Genomic DNA, 24,538 nt, shown 5'->3' on the forward strand with positions numbered 1-24,538 from the left:
TATATCTGAAGCTATGACAATCGTCACCACTTCACCGTGATCTTTGGAGATTTACAGACAGATTTACTGTCAGTCCAACCATTATATGACATCAAACTGACTTGTATGACACAGGGGAGGGCACATGTTCCATCATCAGGCCATATAATCGTAGCAATTTTATGGGCCTGTCACTTATAAGCTATTGGGGAAAATCCATCCTTGAAAGACTAAATTACAAAATTTTCAAACTAATTGATAATAACGTACCAGTAGGGTACAGAAGGGAAAATGTATTGGTACTAAATAAGATAAATCTTATTACAAAGATACTGCACCGACATACCGTTGTGCCGCACTTTTCTTTATAATATGCACATACAAACGAAAATCGATTTTCGTTAAACATGTTTAAAACATGGCTCTTGTTTAAAACATGTTTTTAATTGCTTGTTTGCTTTTTGCCATGACGTCACGAATCCTTAATTGTAACGTCACCGTGGATTGATATTTTTGATTGAAAATATATGGGGTAAATGTGGCTGCTTCGACGAAACAGGCTCCCGTCCGCTGTCATGAACAGACCAAACACATCTATAACCAATACGACTGCACCGTTAAGCGGCATATTTACAGTCGGCCGTCATTACGATGAGAACACGCGCGTACCAATTACCTGTATCTACAATTCTAGATATTTAACTCAGTGGTTCCTAACCTTTTCCGAATCATCGCACCCTTATCAATCTCTACACACATTTTCGCCCCCCCCCCTATAATTACGGATCCGAAAAAGAGGACATTAATCGGGAAATTTATTGACCTAACTCTGATCGCTGGTGAACGTACTGAAAAAATGCTATTTTCCGAGGTGTTAGGTAGGGTTACCATACGTCCTCCTTTTTCAGGTTTTAGAAAAAGTTCTCCGACGAAACCTGAATGGTAATTGCTTTCTTATAGTGCGATCCGCAATTGAAGCCATGAAGTGATTGCAATATGCCCAAATATTCGTATAAATCTGCTGGTTAATTGAAAAGGATACAGCGTTGACGAAGGCAGCAGTTTACAAAATTTGACCGGTATTATATATGTATGGTCGGGGAGTATTTTGATATCACTAACACGATAATGAAAACATATCGTCAAACTGTGATGTCTTGCAACATAAGGATCAATATGTCTGCCAGAAAGCAACAATGATACAGGTAGCGATAGGGTTATTAGCGGTTGTAAGCTACAGTAGCGAGAGGGTTAATGCGCAGCAATATAAGGGTTAATGAGTCTGCAGCTGAATTGCGAAAATTGTATCTTTTGAAGCATCATTTTGGCATCGAAAGCGTATGATACGCCGGGCGATCGCTTACTTTTTTGTTGACTGGGTAGATATTACGAGCTGCCGTTACGATTCCAATTACTATAATCACGATTACCCATGTCTGATCTTAAGAAACGTGTACGAAGCTAAACTATGGATTGAAATCACATTGAAAACTTCTGTAAAACCCATTTAAGTATATTCGATTCCCGTAACCGATCACGGCTACTACTACTACCGTACTGACTCACCGTCCGACCGCAGTTGCACTGGTTCTATATCATTTTACATTTTGCTTCCTTTTGTATCGTCTACATAATTTTTCGAACAAATTAAGCACATATGTATCCTGACTCCGATCACAACTTGCTTGTATCTATACATACAGACTGAATTAGTCTATTAGTCTAATAGTCTTTCTATGCGTACATAGAAGTTCTGAGAAACTACGTAGCTTGGACCCTTATGCGAATAGATTGCACAAAAGACACATCAAAATCGCATCGGCAATGACGAGGAACATAAAGCATATCACCCTATTCCTACTCTTCCTGGTGCTTTCAGGCATTATATTATTTCAGTATTTCGTCAGGTAAGTGTCTTATCTGAATGGTCTTGTTCAGTGGTCGGCAGCCTATGGTCCGGTGCTGCTGCTGGCCCGCGAGGTGGTCGTTAGTGGTTCTTGAAAAGTTCCTACAGCTTCGGAAGATTAGTGAAGATTCGGAATTATTGTGGATCACTTGTAAAATTAAAAATCAAGTCCAGATTTTACCCACAGCATGTGTGCTGTTACTGTCGTACGTACGTGGCCTTGTAGTTGAACCTCTGCAGTCACGTTTCAATGCTTTACATTTATGTTTTTTGAAGACCGGTGCGCGTAATAAATTTTCATTTTGTTACAGGTCCACAGGGCGAGTGATAAGGTAAACCGCAACTCTCGACACCTAATTTACATAAATGAGGCAAAATTGTATCAACATTAAGTTTTTTAGTAATGGTCAGAAAATGTCAAAATTTTGATTTTTTAGGTCAAAATCTTTCGTTTTTAGGTCAACAAAATCGCCATAGTCATAACCTAATCATAAGAATTGCGACCCTGTGTCCGAATTAGGCGGATAATTCTCCCACTTACCCACAATTTTTACTGGTGCTCTGTTCTCGTGCATTTTAACCGAATGAAGCAGTTGTCCGGGTTATCTGGTGTCCGAATTAAGCTAATTCGACTGCGTACATTATTTTCAACGCTCAATGCCTTGCAAACATTACATCGCCACGGTGCTTTTTTACAGGACTCCCATAGAACGTCCTTTGAAGGCAACGAGGCAATTGATAAATCAAACAACGCCACCATTGGATAACACTACTATGAGATGCAGAGGTATATAAAAGTTGATTTCAATTTACTACTTGAGATGAAAAAAGTCCCATGCGTCGCGCGATTTTAATAATTTTACGATTTCGCCGTACGTCATAGACGTTTCCTTCATTTCTTGCCATAGCCAAGTATCTTGGATGTTTTGTGCCCATACGGCCACCTGACAGCACATACCGACCGCTCGATTTGGATAACACGAAGGAAAGAGATATCAAGACGTCCTGTTTGGATAAATGCTCTAAAAGGTGAACAATGAACATATCTTCAAGTGTGTGCTTCTCTTATAATATGTCTTTATCAGGGCGGGCATCATGCCGCCGGCTGGCGGCTATGCGGCTAGTCGCAGATACGATAATGTGAATTTAAAATCTAAGAGCATTAGTTAATTTTGTGAACATAAGAAAGATGGTTCTGAATCAGCCTGTTCTATACTGATGGTACTTTCCATGGTAATAATTTTAACCACGAACAATAAAGCTGCATTTCAATCATGCTGATGTTCACTTAACTATCATGGTTTACGATCTAAACACGAGTTTGCGGGCCTTCGAAAATGGGTCGCGTCTAGATATTGGTTACAGCGATTGTTTCGGTGTCATCCAACATGTATTAATACATGATAAAAACCCTGAAACTTCGACAATGTATATTTAAAATGTGTAATAATGGTAATATTGCGCTGATAACACGGGTGGATTGGGGATTTTTTTAGGTTAATAGCTCCATGGTTTTTGTGCAGAGATGATTAGTACTATCAAGGAGCGCTATGTCATGGTTATGATTTACAATATGCATTTTGATAAGTGAAACTGATATTATTTACTTTCTGATCGCATATAAGGAATGTATTGAACTTTTCCTTCCGTTCTTACTGTCTATGTCAGTGGTTCTCAACCGGTGTGCCGCGAGAAAATGTAGTAAACAAGTTCGACAATTTCGACAAATAACAAAAATTAGGGAGTCTAAATGCTGAATGTGGCATATTTGATGGTTCTATTATTTTATCCACTCTATGTACAATGCGATGCAATGAAATGAAGAGATTGGAGGATATCGAAACGACCAGGTACGGTATCTCAATCTGGAATACCTACCAGCCCAATGGCACTGTTCGATCTTTATCTTCATGACGTGACCACAGCTACGTACGGAGAATCTCCGACTCTTCGGAACTTGCTACTGTCATGAATCCAACCGGGGCCTCCACCGTCAATGATGATACAGTGATACGCTAATTCGCCCACATATAGTAGAATTTCTCCGAAATTTTGAAATTTTAGTTAATAGCAATCGATCAATAACATAAATCGGGCTCGATGGGAAATCTGTTCAGTTGACAAATCAAAATTGCTGTCATGCCAGCAATCAACCCCCCGAATTCGCTTTGCCCGACATATCGCCTTTCAGTATGAATTCAGTCTTGCACAAAACGATGATTGATCGCATCCCCGTTGTCTTCCTAATCATCAGCGAGAAATGAACTCTTTTCAAATGTTCACGTTTACAAATTCGAATCACACTAACAAAGCCAATAGACTTCCGCATTGCGATTGTTTGGTTGGTAGGTAGCTTGCCGGCGCTGCCGATGAAGGCTCGGAGCTCAACCTTAACCTTATGTTCCAGGCGACGATTTCGAGAATTGAGAAGCAAAGTTGAACAAATTATATCTTTTAACAAATTTCCCCACCGCTGAGGGTATTATTCCGGTTTGTTGTAACTATAATTGAACTGCGAGTGGCTGCCAGTTGATTTATTGAGGTATTTCCATCCTCACGCGTGCTACACGATCTGCGTGGAAATGCGTTTGGCATCCGTAAGCCTCTACGCCTCTGTATTCGTGGCGATCGTGGTTGTCCTCTTCGATGCTATGGTTAATTAAATCGATAATGCGGTAGTGGGTAAGAGTTTATGGTCAAACAAAATTATGAAATAGTATCTAAACTAGGGGGTTACCATATTTTTGTGAAGCAAATTCCGGACACTCTTTAGCGCCCACTAGCGGATTTTAAAAATGACACATATTCTGTTAATATGACGTCATACTTGTAAAGGATTGCCCATCGACTGTATACAGGAATAGAGTGTGTGTGTTTTGATCAGGTCCGAAACAACATTTTTTCTGCCCCCTTTCGCCCCCCAAAAAAGCACTGATCTTGGGCCCACCAGGGTAATCGATGTAACTTCTTGGGTACTTACTATACGCATTTGGTTGTTACATTTTATGAATGAATTCTGTCAATAATATTGATTCTTCCATATATTAGGCTAGCATAAAATGCACCAGCAGGTTGCACATCCGGTTATTTCCAACCTTTCACGGTCACGACCTCATTTCCAACTTGAAAATGTTCCGTGTCCGCCAGCTCAAAACTTGATAAGCTGATAACTAAAAAAATTCAGCTTGCACAAACTTACTCATGGCCTAGGAAGCTGATTACGTCCAACATCATCGCAAATGAGCCCAAGATTTGGAACCACTGTCTGTGACTGAAGCATCCAATCGGCTTTAACCAACTCTAGTAACATACCTTTAGCTTATAATTGCGATTACAATTAGACTTATTTCAGTAAATAATGGTTATTTATATCTATTTCTGATTGCATTTTTTGGCGAGGGCGGTGCCTGGTGCCAATACTAATATCAATATACGTTGCATTAACCCGCGCGCTGTGCGACGAAGAATTTTGAATAGCATAAATCTGCTTGAAAATAATACTGTTTATGGTGATTTACGGAAAACATTTGAGCCGACTTCAAGCCTTCAAAATTTCGGACATTTAGGCATATTTTAGAAATTCCTCCTGGACGCAGATTTTTCAGTGAAATTCCGGACATGTCCGGGAAATTCCGGACGTATGGCAACCCTAATCTAAACACAGCCCAAAGTTACAACAAGATCGCAGCAGGCCACTCATGTGGTAGCAGAGGTATAATAGCTAAAAATTCTAACACTCACACTGAAGCGTAGAAAGTTATTCTTCCGGCTTGCACTGTAAAAAAATGTTTGGGACCAAATCTGGGTTAGAATTGAAAACGATGCTTGTGACATGTCAGCGTCAGCAAATATAGAAGATACAGTAATTCTTCTTTGAAGCCGACCAAAGCCTAATTGAGTGCTTCGAAAGGGTAAAAATACTTTGTCAGAGACCAGCTCTGTACGACTGTGAGTGCTGCTAAGTATTCTGTTAGTTTGCATTTGCCGTAAGCCGAAAAATGTTGAGAACCACTCTGTTAGCGTGCCGCGAACTATTTTTAATTTTCAACGTGTGCCACGAGATCAAAAAGATTGAGAACCACTGGTCTATGTTATGGTGTCATATAGGGATGGTGTTAACGTGAGGTTCGCGTTCGCGTTCTGTGTTCGAAACTCAGACATTTAAAGGTTCACGTTCACGAACAAGCTTTGGTGGGTGCTTCCATGTCAACCTTTTTCATATATTACAATTTTTCACGTCATTATAACATCTTTGGTTGAAATTCTTTGCATTTCAACTTCGGATCACTCTACGCATGGCGATGATAGCATAAAAAAATCAACACTAAACGAGCATGCACCTTGCTAATCTTAAAAATGTTACTTGCTTATGTTACATGTTATTGCTCCAAATATTCAACTTTCCGTTTGTGGATATTTAGTTACTTTCTGCTGTGATCTCGACCCGCAATCACACAACATGCGGGGGGCGGGGGTAGCGTAGTGGTGAGCGTCGGCGCCATTCAAGTAGGCGGCGCGGGTTCGATTTCCGCCGTCGGAGGCTATTCTGAGTCGTGTCGCTGCTCTTACGGCGACAAAAAAAGTCCAGAAAAGATGACCCGATAAAGAAAAAAAGAGCGAGAAGTACCTTCTAAAAAGGACAGACGAAGGAAAAATAATATCGGAGAAGACTGTGACATCGGGCACTAGGTCGAGATGGATGCCAGTTCAAGAGACCCCAACTGGTTGGTCGTTCAGCATCCCCCTATATGTTCATAACATCGCACTGTGTGTCTTTTATGTCGCATTGTACATTGTGGGTGTGTACTGGCAGATCAAAATATACCAGTATTACGATTGATTTATTAAAATCAAGTGGTATGGGTCTGATGTAGGCTCTGGTTTCGTGTGTCATGGGTGTATGTTCACATCAGTATATCAAGGGTGGTACGCAGTGGAATTACACACTATCTAAGAGTGCGGTAACGACGCCCGTGAAATCGGGGAAGTCATTCCACCCACCCAATGTTTTTTCTGTCACAGTCACGGACTTTACGCTGGCGTGAACATAAGGTACCACACCTGCATTTGCGGCGACAAGATTGAAGGTTTACTGTGGTGTCGAAAAAAATCGATGTTGGTTGAGCATAGCTGGGATCTCGCCTTCAAATGCAAATCGTTTGAAAGCTACAAAATATACAAAATATTGTCAGGATGTCAAAAAGGTATGTATGTAAGGTTGACAATAAAGAAAATGGTTGTTCATGTGTCAAACAGTGTTTTAAACAACAGCCTTTTTTCAAGTCGTGTTTTTTTAAGTTGTAAAATTATGCCATAGTTGTGTGAATACTTTCCAAAAAACATGTTCCCTGAGCCTACGGACGATTGTCACCCATTATGGCCGACGTATACTATATGGGATGACTGGAACCCTCAAAATAGTCGGTTCAACAACAGCTATAGTGCGTAGATATAGATCATTGGTACGGAATGACTGTTCTGATGATGATGATCGACGACCGTAAAAATGCTACATGACGATGTAGTCCTGGTTAAAGATATTTTTGGTCGGTATATGGCAAAGATTGGAAGCCTATTTCGTCAAAGGAGCTATATTAACCCTATATTTTCAATTGCCAGCACCACTCCACTATGACATGACAATTGAATATTCGTGACGTAATATATTTTTTCTTTTAAATGCAACCCTATATGTATGTAAGACTTTTACTGACTGCATTCCGGAATATTTCTTAAAATGGAAAATATTTCAGCGAATATATTTTGTTGTTCAAACATTGTTTAATAACACTTGTCGCATCAGTAAGCTCAATACCAGTGGTTCTCAAACTGAGGGCGTGAAAGCATCTGGACAGGGTTGTAACCAAGTCACAAGGCTCCGAGTCACAAGTCAATCTCACTTTTATACTTTTGACTCGAGTCAAGTGGAGTCATTTCAATTCACCACCGAGTCAAGTCCGAGTCCATGTCAGCTAGCAGAGGGTCGAGTCCGAGTCATGGAATATTGACTCGAGTCTGAGTCCAAGTCATTGTGTAGACTGCTCAGTTTCCACTTAAAGTCTTGGTAAACCCACTTTTTATAACTCTGTTTGGTGATATCGAATGTTTCGCATTTAAAATATACCATATCGCATATCCCATATTCAAGTACCAGTACCAACAGACGAAATCCCAATAGTGTGTTGGCTTCGGAATTACAATGAAATGTCGGTCTTGGCTATCTAAGTCTCGAGTCAATGACTTGGTTCGAGTCATGCGCAATGACTCGAGTCCAAGTCGAGTCAATACACAGATTGACTCGAGTCCAAGTCGAGTCAATACACAGATTGACTCGAGTCGAGTCGAGTCATTTCTGTATTTTGAAAAAATGACTCGAGTCAAGTCGAGTCATCAGAAAATCGTGACTCGAGTCATTACAACCCTGCATCTGGAGGGGGCGCGAAGCTGCGGTCAACTGAGAAATTGTTTTCGAGCTCCGCGCGATTTACCTCCAATTCATAGTTGTTGCTCTGTGTATAGTCCTAATTTCATATTTGACAATTCTCTTATCAACAGTCATAACATTCCATACCATCAAACTATATGTTGGGATTGCCAGCATTCTCGTTGCATTTTGTGATGTGGCGATAAGGGGGGCGCGAAGTTTTTTACTACCATAAAAGGGGGCGTGTGTAAAAAAATTTGAGAACCGCTGCTCTATACATATTTCCATTCCTGACAGTGGTGTCTTGTCCCGTTGGGCAACTTGGCAGTGGACATTGCCCGCCTATAATCCTGTGCTATAATAAACAATAACAACAATTTATTGTTTATAGACGCAGATATAAGAAATACAGATGGTATCATGTGTGAACATAGTGTCCTATATGGCGTGGACACAAGCAAATCTCACGGCTCAGTGAAATTGGTCTACGTCACACTTTCCATTCGGTCAAAGGCAAATGGACGGTAATGTTTGACCGGCTTGCCAAGCATTTAAATTTGATAAATCGGGTATCAATCGAAGGCTACCGTGGTACTGATTGCGAAAATATAAATTTAATTCTGCTCGTCATCCTAGAACCCCCAAAAATCAGCCTCGAATGTTGCATTGTAACGGAGTTTGGTACTGCAACCATAACCGGAAATGGACTTGGACAGTTTAACATGGGTATTTGGCGTCCAGTTAGATCATTACGACTATGCGTTGCAATGCGGCCGTAGGCTACATAAATAACCAAAATGTGGCCATGAATAGCAAAAAGGTTGGCCACCCCCGACGTAGAACTATATAGCAAAATATTGTTTAATGCGATATGCATTATTTGATGTCATGTAACTAGAACTACATCATAATGCGCATTTCCTGGACTGATGGCTATTGATTTTCCAAACATGTTCGCTCAGTTGAGCTATAGTTATATATACAGTCCAGGGTGTAGCAAATATGCAGGTCATAATGTCTAAACTGGGGATGTGGAAAAAGCCTTGACTTTTTGGCGTTAGACCTTGTTTTAGTCGACTACATGTGAAGCGTTCTGGGCAAAAGGCATGGAACATATTCTCCGCTTTTTACAAATTTTATTTACTTTTTTAGGCGGTGTTATTGCTTTGCGTTCTTTTGTTTGGAGCACATCCATGTTGAAATTAAAAACTAAGCGCTGTATTCCCTTACTTTCCAACCAGTAAATCAAATGTAAATGTAGGTTATTTATTTTATCAACCATGTTGTCAGTTGACTCCTAATCACGCAATTTGTTAACGCAATATCAGATTCAACTTCTACCCGTTATCTTAAGTAAGCGTTGCGTTATCATTTGTATAACATGATGTGGGTCAAGTATTTGCTGTAGAAACTTTGTGCCTTCTGGAATATAGAAGCACGAACCACTCTGCATCGTGAGCTTATGCCAGTATCGGGCGTTTCACAGTCCATATGAGTGTGTTTATGACTGCTTTACACCACTACTTAGGCCTACTTACTTGACTAGAAGTCGAAGCCAGGTAATTATACTTCTTTTTGAAGTAGTTTGAACCACTTGTACTCCTACTGGAGTAGGTTTCTTGACTACTTCGACCACCTCTACACAACAGTGGTTCTTCAAGTATTGGGCTACCACACCAGAGCTATCATGTACGCAATATTTGCTTAATTTTTTGCAAAAAATGCCGGTTCCGAATATTCCTGCTCCCACAGGTATCACACCACTGCACTAAATTATATCAACGGCTCCAGCATGTTGGGATGCCCTTCTCTTATAATTGCTTATATATATGGTTGGACCAATAGGTGAACATTATGCATGCCTTTCATTTTTTCTTACATATTTATGCAACCATATATTAAAATCAAGAAATCCGGTGAAACTAAATCGTGAGAAGCGTGAAGAAATTTTTTAAAATGAATAAAGTCGGTACCGAAAGACTTCATTTTATGTTGATCTACGAAGTCATTTGGGGCCACCTTCGACCCTGTATATATTAGCATAAGGGCGCGCATTGATTAGCAGTGCTTGATTTTGTGAAATCAATCAATTAGCACTTAACAGGAAGTTTTCGAGCCTACCGAATCCTGGATCATTGAAATTGGCGATTGATTCCACAAAACCAAGCACTGAAAATTGAGTTCATTCAGTTAATAATATCAAGTTCAGACGCCAATACCATTGCTACGTCATCGTAGGGTGGATAGAAAGTTGCCCAAATCGCATTAATTTCGCTGAGTAAGATAATGAAGGAAAAAAGCTATTTCTCTTTATTGTGACCATCATTGAGAGAATGGATAACTGATCTAGTTACGAGCGCTATACCAGTGCAAGAAAATAAAATATATGCCGCGGCTTGGGCCTTTACAAGCTAAAACACGGAATATACAGCGATTTTCGTCGCAATTTCGCTATGTACCGAATGACATGTGCCTGTAAATAATATATTGATATTATTCTTGTGAAGCACACAATTACTGGCGGTCCAATGCCCCGGTAACCCTATGGGACGAGCCGCCACTGATAGAATCACGTTCTACAGATTTGATCTTTCGATGAGTTATAGTTGTTATACAGTTATGTACAGTTATATACAGTTATATAGTTGTTATTGTATAGTAAACAGATCTCGCATAGCGTAATTGCTTCTTCCCTCCTCGCAGTCTCTGCTGAAAATGCAGCCAATAGTAATAAATCCAAATTCGCGGGCGGGATTGCTGAATCGATGCATTAATCGCCCATTTATCCACATACACGAGGAATAGTTTGTATTTGATGAATGTATTTTAACAACAACAATGACATTTCAAAGCCATTTCTCGCCGATAATGACGAAGACAATGTAGATTTGAAAACAGTATTGTCATACAGGGGCCGCCATGTCTGCTTCCCTATGATCAATTAACAATAGTGCAATCCTTAATTAAGATTTCAAGGCTTTCGATCAGCGCGGTACCCCATGTTTTCCTCGATATCAATTCATTCGGGTTGAGTAAATCGTGAATGCAGATAATGCAAGTTTTCTCGCCTCGATGAACAGCGCGTAAGTTCTGCTCTCGCACGCTGCGTAAACATGTATATAAAACAAACAGTCACTAAAATTTGACGTAGTAAGCATGCCGTGGGGCCGCGGGCCACATTATCAAGTAAGACGGCAAACTGTCCGCGGGCCGTATGTTGCCCGTCCCTGCTCTGTAAGTTATAGATTACAATCATTGTAACGGACTTCGTGTTAATGTCTTCGCTATATATATCTTATTGCAAAATCGGCGATTATCGTCGCTTCGATTGATTGCTGAAAGGTTTTGCGACTTGACAAATTATCATCTCGACTATTCCCATGCATACCACTATCATGGATATGCATTGCCCGTCTCATTTGCGAGTCCTACACGACTCCATGTCTGAAAATGGGGCTCAGTTAGTGCCCAAGAACTGCAATTACGAGACGTGCAACTCCAATGTTTTCGACAATATTTGATGCTTTTCACAGACTTCAATGAATTGTCAGTGAATGAAGATTTGATAGGATGCCTTGAGACGCTACCGGATACAAAAGAGGCGATGATTTCCATGACTGAGTGGTCAAACACGGTTGAGGAATGCATTTTAAATTGCGAAAACCTTGGGTTAACTATTGCTATACCACTTCAAACGAAGAAAACATGTATATGCTCGGATTTTATATCATTGTAAGCATATATATTAACCACAGTGTATTTTTAGGACTTCAAATACACAAACACCACTTAAAATATGTTAGAATGGATTTCGACAAAACCAGGGTTGCCGTACTATCGCTCTGTCAAAGATTTGGCCATATTTCCAATCGCAATTCATGAAGGTTTGAATTCGTATTTGACAGTAAGACCATAAATCTATGCTCTATAAATTTATCTGAATCTGAAAAATTGCACATCTTGTCAAATTAAACTTGAGTTGAACCCATAAATCCTGCATCAGAACACGCGCGTGTTCCAGAGCTGCGCTGTTCAACCGGTGTATCGGTCTACCCATTCCGTTTGGAAGATCCTCCTTCCATGCCTATATAACTTCCATATTCCATGATGACGAAACCCAAGATTAAAATTTTATTAAGAAAATGAGCGTCGAACAATTTCTACATTGATCAGAAATAGCTTTCATTTAGAACCAAGTTAAAACTATAATCACATGATAAATAATCTTCTACTGCCATGTGGCAATTGTCTCGCAAATGTAGAAATTGGTCGATATGTGACTGCTTTTTCTGAAATTTGTAGGTATAAAATTGAATTAGGAAATATAGGTTATAATTGGGTCCACGCCATCCCGTAAGAAAGTTACACTATATATTGTATTGTTTAACAACTCCGTGGTACCGGTCGCACGAAACACCAATTGAATTGTTCAACTCGTTAGATCGACGCGGATAACACCTCAAGTCAGAATTATAATTGCATATATGCTGGTAATTTTGTGTTTATACAGATTTACAAAGGCAGAAAACATGAAAATGATACTAAAACAGTGCGCTTCTAAAGGCAAGGACGACAGAATTCCAGTGTACCGTACAATTGTTGAGGATCCAGCCTGTTCAGCCCGTTTCTACGATGTATCGGAAGCAGATCCCGTGGCACTGTGGAGTTTACCTGGCTCGGGAAACACATGGATTAGACATCTCATTGAAGTGTCCACTGGTGTTTACACTGGAAGCCAGTACTCGGATAACGCACTAATTGAAGGAGGTTTGTTTTCAATACAGATATTGTAGAAACATATCAATATCAACTATCGATATTCAATAATCGAAATGCGCTATTCAACTATCGAAATATCCTATACACCCACTGCTATAATGCCACCAGCGTGCAGCCGAGCATTTGTTATTAAGTTTCAGTAATCCTAACCAGAGTTGGATCAATTACAATATTTTAATTCGATTACAATTACAATTACTTCCTTGCATGTTTCAATTACATTACAATTATAATTACTCAATGCTGAAAATATCAAATTACAATTACAATTACAATTACTTTTAAACAAGTAATTGATTCAGTAAAGAGGTGTTCTTTGACAACCGTATAGCTACGTAATTAGCAACAATCTCAAGCTATTCATGTTTCATTCCTGATATGTGTAGAATACCCTTTAATAAAAAAAAACTCGAACGTATTCGAACTATTCCTAATTATGAGTACTGAAATGTACAAGCACAGAAAAATGTTTCAAGCGACTGTTAAAAACCAACGGTTTGAGTGACTAACAGCGTATAGGCTACAGGACAGTCAATGAAATGTAATCAAACGATTAGGCTACTCAGAGCTCGGTCAGGATAATGAAATGTAATTGGTAAGGCGTCAGCGATAAGGATGATACCGATAAGGTGCGTAAAAATGCAAAAGGAAAGAACCTACTGATAACTAAGAATTACAATATTTTGGTTCGCATTTACATTTTCACTTGCTCGGAAACCGTTAGATTGCATTTGATGAACATTAGGGTGCGAAAAGTTTCTGGCCCCAGTAAATTTGGCCACGATTGAAGGTAAGATTGGGATAACATCTCTACAAATGCGTGATCAAGTTTGATGAAGCCTTGGTTGGAAACTTGAATTTTTTTTGCTATTGTTGCAACAAAGCCTCGGTACTGGTCAGAGCTTAAAAAAACTTTGACCGTGGTGTAGGAAATGGTTCAGCACAGGTTTCAGAAGAGTTTATTTGCTGTTCATCCATTTTTGAAATATTAAGATTTAGTTTAGCCCACTGATTCTCTAACTTTTTTAGACAGAGTGAATATTTCGCCCCCACCCCCCACCCCTTATCGTCATAGCACACGATGAAACCAGAAAGTTAGCAATCCTTACATATAGTTTGATGGTATGGAAGGTTATGACTGTTGATGAGAGAATTCTCCAATACGAAATTCAGACTATACACCGAGCAATAACCATAAAACGGAGGTGAATCGGGCCAAGCGCGGAAAGGATTTCAGTTCACCGGAGCGTCGCGCCCCGTTCAGATGCTTTCACGCCGCCCAAGGGGACACGTACCCAGTTTGAGAACCACTAGTTTAGCCTATATTGTAATTCACAAAGTTTTATGTTGCTACTGAAGTATGGGAAACAGTTTAGCGTGACTGAATTATCTAGTTATAACGCAGCACGCATAGAACACCGACGTAAATATTACATGAAAAAATTTAATTAATTTCATTCAGCTCAATTACAAATTACAATTGATCCAACTGTGATCCTAACATTAGTTTTAACTACTAGTTCAATCAATATTGCTTCTGAGGGTATAGTCGAAAAGGAATGCCCTTGTGCTGTCCGAAAACTTCGATATATATACAAATATACATATATGTTTAATTATCCATAGGCGCCTAAATGGCCGGCGCCGAATGTTCCTGTCCTGGCGACCTGAACCCCACAGGGCCAATGCTATCTGCAGGGAAATAATTCTTTGCCAGTAAAGAAATACCAATTTGAAATCGTGTGCGTCTTTTAGTTTAGTATGTTTTTGCGAATTCCGTATTTTTTGACATAGCAGACATGGGAGGTCACGAAATAGCATCATGTAATGAAGTCAATGTACCAACGGTTCCAACCCGTTTAATCAAGATTTCGGGATCCTACCTTTTCCATCATACCTCCCTCCCTCTACCGCTACTCAACTACTCGCTACTTTACTCACTCAGACCAACTTTGTTGCGTGTGTGCGTAGCATGCGTGCGTGGAGCTCACGCATAAGTTCGTCGAGGCTTACATTATTGCTTTACTTACATTTATCGGCATTTACGATTTACTCAACCGTAATGTTGTTTCTGTTAATCGTGATATTAATCGACTACAACGGTCATTTACACCAGGCCTATATTTTGGATTCCGTAAGCGCGGCACACTTCTAGGCTTTTCTAAGACACCGCTTGTGCGGATGAAATGACGAGGAAAAGCCTAAATATACCTCCAACACCTCGGCAGGAGTTCTGGAGTCGGCCTCAGCCGGACTCGAAGTCTCAACCCATTGGTGTTGCAGCTGTGAATTATACCACTACGCTATGTCGCCACCTACTTAAACCTAATGAATTTGAGATCTTTGTAAATTTGAGGTACTGGGCTTATCGAAAGCCTTGAAATCTTAATGAAAGATCGCACCGTATGTTAATTGAACAGAGAGAAGCAGACATGGCGAGCGGCGGCGCCTGTACGACAAGGCTGTTCTCGAATCCTCATTACCTTCATCAGTATCGGCGAGAAATGGCTTTGAAGTGACATTGCTGTCGATAAAATACATTCATTAAATTCGATTATTCCTTGTATGTGTGGATAATGGGCGAATATCGATTTAGCAATCTGGCCCGCCAAGTACTTTATTTTCCTATATCCGGCCCGCCGACTGGAGAAGTTGCCCACCCCTGGGTTAGATATACATATATATCGAGAGAGAGAGATTCTGTATTTTACATCCATCCGAAATACAGAACAACAGACAACAATAATGGTGGTATAAAAATGCACATGCACAGTAGTCAGTATCACGTAGGAATGATTGATACGATCTGGGAAGTCAATTACCCATTAAGGTACAAATGAAAATGAAATTTTATTGCACTAGTCATGGAATAGGATTTGGTAGGGGTATCCAAAACATTTCGCGAAAACGACTTTTCAAAAAGAGGGGAGTTTTGTAAATGAATAAGCTTTTATTCTTCTGCAAAACGATTGCTTGATTTATGGCTTCCAAATGGATTCACTACCACCTATATTTGTTTACAACATATCCAGATAAGTATCGTTGAGTGAATTCAAGACAATGTGCTCATGATTTTCGGTACGATTTCTAGTTCTATTTGAATCGATTTGAAACGAATCAAATAATTTATCCAGATATAGCCGCTTAGTTATGATGTGACCATTGCCTTATTCATCGCCAATGCCACAATTAGTTTCATGGACATGGTCACATTTGTTCATTTATCAGCCTGCTGAATAAGTTAGACGGCTTTCTAGTCGCATCTGCTTGTCTGGATGCCTTATATTCAATAATATACAGTGGTTTTCCGAATTCCCAGGCAGGCTTGAGTCACACCTAGCAATCTGCGGCCGCACACAATTTGGGAATTACTGGTCTATGGTCTTCGTAGAACAGCAGACATGCAGGCCTAACTTCCAATGAGAATACAGTATATTTAATTGTGTACAGCAGAATTTAAACGAAAACTTTCATTCTGCGCCAGAACCAAAACTTTTAGCCAAGGTTTCATCATAATGTCAACATACCAACATTTGATCTGTTGCTGGTATATGCTCAGCGTACGATCGCTAATGAAAGCCAAAATTTGATCAATTTATGGAATTGGCTAAAATGCACAGCAAAAAAAACTGACGTGTTACCCCAATTCCGAGCTCAGAATTGGATTCAGCAACCAAAACTTAGCTGTAATAAATTATTAAAGTTCATGGCATATTTTTTTCTGAATTTGTATAGATCAACGTAATAGAAAAAATAGTAATCTGCACATTGTGTCTCCGGTAATTCATGTATGTGATGTGATAATTGTAGATGTGACTGTTCATTAGGGTTATGCAAACAAACATTTTTTCCAAATCTAGCATGCTAGGCGATTAAATCGCGATGTTGCCTAAAAAAGATCCACATCAAATTTGACTCCATTCACCGGTAATCGCGAATCTATTACAGGTTTAAATTTTCGAATGTATTATACAATATTTTCAAAAAAAAATTTTTTACTGTATACCCCATGAAATTGATACGCTGTTTAGAAAAACAATTCAAAACAAACTCGACTCAATTCCAACCGGTAGAATTCATGGGAACAGAACCTGTCGAAAATTTCCTTATACCAGGGGTTACCAGCTCGCGGCCCCGATTTGAAATTTCAAGTGAACGCTTATCAAATCATTTTGAAATGCTGAAGTTGATTTCAGTATAAACATGTTGTTGTCGTTGTTCAAAGTATGCTATTCTCCTGTGTTCAATTTCACTATGCCTCACTAGCTGGTGCGGCTTCGGCGATAGTAATATCATTCCATAGAAGAAGAATTAGCTGATATGAATAGGCATATTGCCTTGTAGTGCAATGGTACACCACTGTCTAGAACAGGGGTGGGCAAACTACGGCCCGCGGGACGCATGCGGCCCGCAACACCGTTCTGTGCGGCCCGCGAGAGTCTAAAGAAACTTTTTAAAAATATTGATGAAATGCGTACTAAAAATCGAACAAATGCAGGGACTTGAGTAAACTTTTTCTTAGTATAATTCACCATGATAATTCTAAGACAGTGGTTCTCAAACGGGTGGGCGAGCCCCCCTTGGAAGCGTGAAGGCATCTGAAGTGGGGCGCGAAGCTGAGCTGAACTGACAAAAATTTTCGCGCTTCGCGCGATTTACATTCAATTTATAATTATTGCTCTGTATTTAGTCTGAATTACATATTTAAAATTATCTCATCCATAGTCATAACCTTCCATGCCATCAAACTACCCGTTAGGTTTCCGAGCATCCTGGTTGTGTTTTGTGACATGACGATAAGGGGGCGCGAAATCTTTCACCATCATAAGGGGAGGCGGGCGTGTCTTAAAAAGTTTGAGAACCACTGATCTAAGGTAAATACTTAATATCACAGCGGGATAGCTGCAACGAGATTGACATAATTTGGATCACGAGTGGGATTTCAGATTGGCCACTCGATATTTAATTATTTCAGTGATGTGCTTATAAAAAACGATTCGGTCGTCTCTTAGGTAGATTCGGGGTCTGTATGCGTAGAATTGAGGTATTTTTACTTTATCTACACATAGTAGAAGCGTGTTCGAAGCTAACATGGTTATGATGCTGTCAGCATTTTGTGTCCTGGAACTGAACCAAAAGTGGAATTAGTAAATCTATGAACAGATCGCTGCTCACAGATTTAAATTTCAATCCTGTTCTAAGAATCGGGCCAATCGACTTTCATCTCTATAGTTTTGACAAATTGGTTATTGAGGTCCGCCAGATTATGAAATCTCGCCACTGTATGTTTCTGACGCGTGTACGATATCATCAAAGTAATGTTTGGCTTGTTTTAAACAAGCACATATATTATCTCCATGTCCTCACTATATAATCAAATATCAATATTGCGTTTTGGTTTATAATCCCAATTTTATATAGTGCGGCCCGCGAATGGATTCTGATGTTGCATGCGGCCCGCGAGCTCAAAAGTTTGCCCACCGCTGGTCTAGAACGAGACGCTTAGAGAACGACTTCGGGCTCCCCAAAAGACCAAGCTTCACGAGAAGATAGTTTTCCAGCAAGTAGCCTACCATGTCTAGCTAACCCCAATATAGATTCTTTAGTCCAGGGGTGGCCAATCTGCGGCAGAGAATTATGCGGCCTTCGACACTTAATTCGATGTGTTGGCGGCCGTCAATATGCAAATTAATTTTACGAATTGACTCCCCAATTAATAGGAGGTTTGAATTATTCTAGAAATTTTCTTTGCGCTAGGAGCGGTTTAATGCGGGTTGATGTTCGATTTTAATATAGTAGTGTCCTTTGCAACGTGAGGCCCACAGTACAGATGCGAACAGCAGAGGAAAATGATGCGCGCCATGAAGAAACACCAAATTGTAATTGTGTTCTGCTCATCACGATGGAAATTTGTCTATCCTGTAGGCCTACGTATATATTTCCACTATACCGGCAATCCTGACGGGATGACAAGAAAAAACAGCATGCAAAAAAAGGGACTGATAACAATTGGCCCCCCAAAAGATGCAGCACAGCATCAATAACCTGAACTTCCCTAAACTACTCGCGATTTCAGTCCGCATAGTAAGCCGAAATGAGTAAATAGATTATTCCGGAGTTCACCGACAATTGATATGGACAGTTTAGCTATAGTTTGACGAGAGAATTCGGTCCCCAGTTACTTCATTACGACTGGGCAGTGGGCACTGCAACGCGGCCTCAGGCTACATAAGTTATCGAAGTGCGGCCGTGAATAGCAAAAAGGTTTACCACCCCAGCTTTAGCTACTGAAGAGTGTTGTCGGGTCGCGTGCGCCGCTCGTAGTTGAAAATAGAATGAAATTGATGATCATGATATTTTTGTTGTATTTGTATTTCTTCAATAAAAAAAATCCTTTGGTAACTATGCCCGTCGCCCATGTTAGAGAGCACAGTGTTGTACTGATTTGGAGTTATCAAAACGTGGCTGCTAAACTGTGTTGCCTATTTTCATCTCGATATAGAAGACATATGCGGCCCGCGACCTGCTTTGAGTTGGCGAACCCTGCCTTATAAAATAGAAATCGCCACTTCTCCTTACAAACCAGGCAGTTACAACGATACGATGAGAAATCAATTGTGCCACAGCATTGCGTCTAGCCAATTTTACTTCCTAAGGAAGAGTTACCACGGGTCAGTACCTCGACAATCATGAACCTCGTCGCCAATGTGCCAGCAAATGAACTACTTAACAAACGGGTCAAAGTGGCACTATTGGACTAGCAAATCCAAACACAATCAAACCTTAGCATGCTGTTTCAGCGGTATCAAATGATTGATGTATATTATATTCAGGCTTTTTGGGAGAAACATCATCCTCTCTATCCGGCAGATCGATAGCTGTTAAGGAGCACAACATTTCACCACCCGGAAAGTACAAGACTATAATATATTTGATACGCAATCCCTACAAGGCAACCATTGCTGAATGGGCAAGACGTTCCACAAGCAGTCACACTGGGCTAATGTCCGAAACTGATTTAAACACCACAGGTATTGTCATTATTTACTTGGTTTTAGGATTATGCTGAAATTTCGCAGACTCGCAAAGCAATCTGGAACTATAGCGTTCCAAACATTTCGGAATGTTGGGTTTAGGGCCACAAAATATATTCGTAGCACAATTAACAACAAAGTACATTCTCATGTAAGTCCGACTGGATGCAATGTAAAATTAAAATAAAATTCCTGTCTTGGGTATGTTCGGGCGGTGTTGCTACTCTCGCATCAAGTCTGGAGTATGTCTTGGGTATGTTCGGGTTTTTTGCTACTAGGACGCCATGTCCAGAATATGCTTGGGGTATGTTCGGACTGTGTTGTTGTGTCTTGGATACGTTCGGAGGGTGTTGGTACAGCCGATCAACACGTTGAACCAACTCGTGAGGTGAATCAAATTTCGCCGATCAAATTTCACCGATAATGGCCTGATCGTCATCTGTGTCACGAAACGCTGATGATCCATGACATACGATCTACGATCGAACATCGGTGGCGATTTATGCAACTGACCCCTAATCAGTTAGAGTTGCTCGCTCGCTAACAAAATCGCATGCGGTTCGATTAACAGCGGGGGTGTCAAACAGTCGGCGCGTCTGCCGATTTCGAACCGCCAAGCAATTCTGAGGTTTTACGCAAAAAATACTTTCAATAAATAATGTCTCAATATGGCAAATGTCGAGCATACTCATAGCCGGCCAGATTCCGACCAGGTATGAAGTAACAGCAGGAAATGTGACCAGATGAAGCAATGGATTTTAAATGCCTCCCCGAAAAATATATATTTCATATTCGCCAATCACCGCGCTATCTAGAAGCGCGCCGTGGGTAACACGTATATTCATCTTGCAGAATTTTTGACCTATGCTAAAGGTGTTCCAGATAAATGGCTAAGTGGAGTTAAAAAGTTTCTGGAGGTGGCGAAACGGAATCACATCGTCTTCTATGAGAACTTACAACAAGACCAAGTGAAGGAGATGAGACGAATCGCCGATTTCCTCGATTTGAAGTCTCCCGATCACAAAGAACATTTCGAATCACGGCTCATATGCATGCAGCTGAACGCTATTGGAAATTTCAAGAGGCCTTCCAGAAACTTAAGCATCGATCCATTTCCCAAAACTATGAAACAGCGATTTGACGATGGGATACTAGAAATGGATAGAATATTACACAATCATAAATTCACTTCAATAGTCAAATCATATCTCTCTAGTACAAGCAACAGTACATGATTCCAATGTACGGTTAGAGAAAGATACAAATCCTAGAAAAACGACTGTCCGACATGGTCATAAGGCAGTAGTTTTGATCCTTCACCCACCCGGAGAAACCTAACCAGCAAGCCTTCACCAAACCCTAATTTCTCGATTAGTCACAAAAACAAAAATACACCGCGTTACATGTATATGCCTAATACATCACAATAGAACAGCTTCTTGGAGGTACAGAACTTCAATATAGAATTGAATATTATATTCATATTGAAATGAATCCGAATATTTTCGGCTGAAGCTCGTCAGGAGTAATCGTCAGCAACTAGCAGATTAAATTAGGATTGGATTAGGATTAGCAGATTAGATTAGGATTGCATTTCAAACAAACGGTTTTTTAAAACACTTTGTTTAAAACATGTTTTAAACAGTGTTTTAAAGAAATGCCTTTTAGAAAAAAAAGTGTTTTTTTTTCAAACGTTGTCTAATTATGCCATAATTGTGTAAATACGTCAGAAAAGCCATGTAGTATGAGCCTACGGACGATTGGCACCCAATATGATCGACGTATACGTTGAGGAGTGGCTGTACCCCTCGAAATCGTCGTCGTTTCAACGGTTATAGCAAGTGGATATAAATTTTTGGTACGCAATGGGTGTTCTGATGATGATGATCGCCGACCGTAAAATGCTGCATGGCGATGTATTCCCGGTTAAAGATATTTCTGGTCTGTTTATGGCAGTGGTCGGAAGCCCTTTTCACCGAAAGAACCATATTTACCCTATATTTTCAATTGTCTATTTCAATCCATTGTGACGCCACAATAAAGATTCGTGACGTCATGGCTGAAAAAATAGATATTTTAAACACGTTTGTTTTAAATGCAACCATAGTTCTGATCCTATCAACTGTAGCGTATAGTTATGATCTTGCCTTACGTCCAGATAGTCGTTTGCATCCACAGTCCACACGCATAGCACGCTTTGAATTCCAATATAGTTGGGATTTCTTAGTTTTCTGACGTCATCGACAACGCTCAAATTGATATTTTATTTTCACGATATTTGATATTAAATATGTTATGTTCGTACATTTACGCTGGTGTCCTTTTACTCTATTTTACATAGGACTAATAATTCGATACTTCCTCGTTCGCTTTTCTTATTAGTATCATGTGTTGTATGACCTATCTGACTCGTGTCTATCAGATCTCTGAATAAGTGATCGCATGATGATCGCTTGTGTTAGGAAATATCGGGAATTATCATGATTGTATATTTACTGCATGACTAATTACAGCATTAACTTCCTTATCGTCATATCATAAAAAGGGCGATTCAGACACTGGCGTAGCCAGAGAGGGGCGAAAGGGGCGATCGCTCCCCCCAAATTTTAGAAATTTTTTGTAAAATCTATAAATATAACAGTATTTCTGGGCAGATGAATGCAACCTGATTTGCTTCGCGCTTCGCGCGATCTAGTGGCCAAACAGGTGTTGATTTTATTATCGGTATTCCGAAAAAACATTCTTCTGCAAATACCTATAGTTGAATTTAGCTGCATTCTCAATTATGAGAATACACAGTACCAGTATAGATAAATTCTATAGAGTAGCCCGAGGTGGTTGAGTTGATTGAGTCTATGGGTGTCAGTTCAGTATGGGGATTGGGGACTGTTAGTTCTGGCGATTTCCGTTCCGGGACACACGAAGACATAATATAGAGTAGGCTATACAAGCGACTCCGCAAAGTGCACTCCCATAAAACCGACGCATGTATTCCGAAGCCTCCTTCGATATAGATTTTCGGTTGCTTAAATGGCTGGCGCCTAATGATCTTGTCCCTGCAATCAGACCCCTCCTACATAAGTGCGTTTTTTTAAAATTTGGTCTGGTATGTATCAGCGATTCCAATCTTTAAAGTTGCGTCAATCTTTACCAGAGGTTACTAGATAACCGTGCTTCAGCAAAGTGATTATAATAAGAATGGACACCACTCATACACACGCGCCAATAATAATAATCAAATTATTTCATTTATTCAAAAAAACTTAACGCTCCGCGCGACTAGACCCGAAATTCACACTCATCGTTAATTACGTGATGTCAGCGATTTGGGCTCACCCGTGAAACGATCGCCGAATACACGCTAGTTGGCAACTGTAAGCTTCTATAGGGTATGTGTGTGTGCGTCTAAGAATCATCGTGTGCATAAAAAGGTAGTAATGAAATTGCCCATGGAAGGATCAACGGTTCTGCGAGGTGTTCCCACGGGGGAACTCCTCAAAAATAACTAGCCCCTATAAAAAAATGTTTTTCTAGCTACGTGGCTACGACCTTGCGTCTGAGTGATCTTTTGAATGGAGACAGACTTCTCCGCAAGCCATGAAATAACAGCAATAAATGACAACTGTCCCTCCTGGCCCCCACCCTCTAGAAAAATAGTCTTGCCGTGTGGTATCAACATATATAAGATGTACAATTAAGTGCCCCCTGAATGTTCGATGACACCACTTATATCAGCCCTTCCGGTAAATCTGACGATGAAAACGTATTTGCAATACGCAAGTAATAATCTAATGAACCAATTCCATTCATTAACCAAGAAAAATTTTCGCGTTTCGCGCGAATGTTTTTACGCCCGGGTTTTTCACAATCATAATAATATCGTATCACTTCATGCCTGTGAGCGGAATCTATGTATAACGATTGCCCCAGATGTTGTGTTAATCATCCAATAAGGGCCCAAGACCACCGTTTTTTACCTATTTTCCATATCTTTACGGGGGGAGGGGGTTCATTTACGTCATCGAATTTTTCGCCCCCCCCCCCCCAAATATTTTTTCTGGCTACGCCCTTGGATTCAGAATCGAAATATGCAGTCAGTATACTTAGTTTAGTCCACCACTACACATGTTTATGAAATGATCGAATTATTTGTACGCCAAGCAAGCTATTTTCCTCCGTTAGAGCAACGTTATTTTGATGATATTTATTGTGTGGACGTGAATTAATAAAACTCATAAGTTTCATAAATGCGTTGGCTCACGAAACATCTTGGAACAGTGGTTCTCAACTGCCAGCCCACGTCAACTTTCCGGCCGGTCCGCCGAATATAATTACTTTCTCACTTGTCAAATGTAGGATGAAGGGTTGTCCATTGAACGGAGAAACATCATGTCGTATTTTATGCTGATTAAGAAC

The 24,538-nt window shown here is 40.1% G+C and overlaps 1 protein-coding gene across 2 annotated transcripts; it reads left to right on the forward strand.

The window, feature by feature from the left end:
- Positions 1–1,068: 1,068 nt before the first annotated feature.
- On the forward strand, positions 1,069–24,164 carry LOC145445193 (sialate:O-sulfotransferase 1-like). Of its 2 annotated transcripts, XM_080323355.1 has the most exons (8): positions 1,069–1,886; positions 2,584–2,672; positions 2,794–2,914; positions 6,908–7,089; positions 11,843–12,041; positions 12,820–13,076; positions 19,922–20,119; positions 20,975–24,164. In XM_080323355.1, exons 1-8 carry the CDS (start codon positions 1,804–1,806, stop codon positions 21,355–21,357), a joined length of 1,512 nt encoding a protein of 503 aa, XP_080179481.1. In that variant the 5' UTR covers positions 1,069–1,803; the 3' UTR covers positions 21,358–24,164. The 2 variants fall into 2 exon arrangements, with proteins under 2 accessions (XP_080179481.1, XP_080179482.1); XM_080323356.1 differs by lacking the exons at positions 1,069–1,886; positions 2,794–2,914.
- The last annotated feature ends 374 nt before the right edge of the window (positions 24,165–24,538 follow it).

Source organism: Botryllus schlosseri, chromosome 8, assembly GCF_051294905.1.
Source record: "Botryllus schlosseri isolate E-star chromosome 8, Bs_hap1, whole genome shotgun sequence".
In the NCBI taxonomy this organism is placed as follows: domain Eukaryota; kingdom Metazoa; phylum Chordata; class Ascidiacea; order Stolidobranchia; family Styelidae; genus Botryllus; species Botryllus schlosseri.

What these genes read in the sequence shown, in the direction of transcription:
- LOC145445193 (XM_080323355.1), top strand. Translation starts at nt 1,804, where the DNA reads ATGACGAGGAACATAAAGCATATCACCCTATTCCTACTCTTCCTGGTG. An exon ending in TTGGATAAATGCTCTAAAAG is followed by an intron (nt 2,915 to 6,907) that starts GTGAACAATGAA and finishes TTTCTGTCACAG; the next exon opens with TCACGGACTTTACGCTGGCG. An exon ending in ATTGTCAGGATGTCAAAAAG is followed by an intron (nt 7,090 to 11,842) that starts GTATGTATGTAA and finishes TGCTTTTCACAG; the next exon opens with ACTTCAATGAATTGTCAGTG.